At 43.5% G+C, this 1,544-nt stretch overlaps 1 protein-coding gene across 3 annotated transcripts in view; it reads left to right on the top strand.

Moving 5' to 3' along the window:
* The window catches only part of KDM4A (lysine demethylase 4A), a 67,551-nt gene that overhangs the window by 4,618 nt on the left and 61,389 nt on the right, over positions 1-1,544 (top strand). For all 3 annotated transcript variants that reach the window (XM_023507733.1, XM_012812351.2, XM_023507734.1), the window contains exon 3: positions 841-1,016. In XM_023507733.1, coding sequence (XP_023363501.1) covers positions 841-1,016 — 176 coding nt within the window. The remainder of the gene's footprint in view (positions 1-840; positions 1,017-1,544) is intronic.

Genomic DNA, 1,544 nt, shown 5'->3' with positions numbered 1-1,544 from the left:
CATTGTTGTTTGGCGGGTCCGGGCTGGGGATTCGAACCCGCCACCTTAGGTGTACGTGGCTGGCGCCTTAGCCGGTTGAGCTATAGGTGTCGAGCCCAGAATCAACTTTTCAAATCCTTTTCATGGTACACAGATAAAGTAACTGAGGCTGGGAATAAGTATTATCTTATGTCAGTGATATCCGCCCCCCCACCCCCACTGGTGTGCCACAAACTTTTTTTTTTTAAGAGACAGAGTCTCACTTTATTGCCCTCAGTAGAGTGTGGTAGCGTCACAGCTCATAGCAACCTCAAGCTCTTGGGCTTAGGTGATTCTATTCCCTCAGTCTCCCAAGTAGCTGGGACTACAGGTGCCTGCTACAACACCTGGCTGTTTTTTGTTGCAATTTGGCCAGGGCTGGGTTCCAACCTGCCACCCTGGGTATATGGGGCCCACGTCTTACCCACTGAGCCACAGGCGCTACCCTGCCATGAACATTTTTAAAGATCATTAATTTATTTATTTACAGAAGATATTCAGAACACAGTATTTTTTTATTCTTTTTTTTTTTTTTGATAAACATAATTTAAAAGTGTGCCATGAAAGTTTAGCTATAGGATCAAGTATGCCCTGAGATAAAACAGGTTGAAAAACACTGTCTTAGGTTATCGCAACTAGGTAGGTGGTTAGTGGCAAAAGTGGATCAAGATTTGTGTGATTGTGACCTGTGATATTTGAATGAGCATGGCTATAGCAAAGTAACTTTGTAGTATACTTTTAAGGTTGCAAAGCAGTCTACACACTTCTTAAACTCGTAACTGGCTTGCTGAGTTTCTCATCTGTCTTCTATGTTCTCTATAGGTTGTTCCTCCAAAAGAGTGGAAGCCACGTGCATCCTATGACGATATTGATGATTTGGTCATTCCTGCCCCCATCCAACAGCTAGTGACAGGGCAGTCTGGACTTTTCACTCAGTACAACATACAGAAGAAAGCCATGACTGTCCGAGAGTTCCGCAAGATAGCCAATAGTGATAAGTGAGTGGAAACACTTTCTCAACTGTCACAGTATCTAGGACCTAGTGTCTCATTCTCTTAGCATCCCTCTTTGCTCTCTTTATGGAAGCATTTCCTCCTTTCAGTACTATGTCACAATCTAAACCTGTTCCTCCTCTTATGTGAGGTAATCTCATTGTTTTCCATTAAAAAGTAGATTTTTTTTTCTGACTCTGGTAAAATTGTAAGGTTGCAAAGCAGAAAATCAGAGGTGGGTGAAAAAGAGCATTTGCTGGACGTGTTGACACCATCTGCTTATCAGAAAGGCTTCAGCTTGAGCAAAAGCAAGACCTTGTCTCTACTAAAAATAGAAAAACTGAGGCAAGAGGGATTGCTTGAGCCCAAGAGTTGGGGGTTGCTGTGAGCTATGATGCCACAGCACTCTACCTAGGGTGACATAATTGAGACTCTTGTCTCAAAGAAAAATAAAAAATAAAAATTGGCGGCACCGGCTCGGCGCCTAAAGCTCAACTGGCTAAGGCACCAGCCACGTACACCTAAGGTGGCGGG

The sequence above is a fragment of the Otolemur garnettii genome, unplaced genomic scaffold (assembly GCF_000181295.1).
Source record: "Otolemur garnettii isolate 467f Iridium unplaced genomic scaffold, OtoGar3 scaffold00202, whole genome shotgun sequence".
In the NCBI taxonomy this organism is placed as follows: domain Eukaryota; kingdom Metazoa; phylum Chordata; class Mammalia; order Primates; family Galagidae; genus Otolemur; species Otolemur garnettii.
Note: the sequence above shows the minus strand (reverse complement) of the source record. Positions and strands in the feature narration are given on the sequence as shown.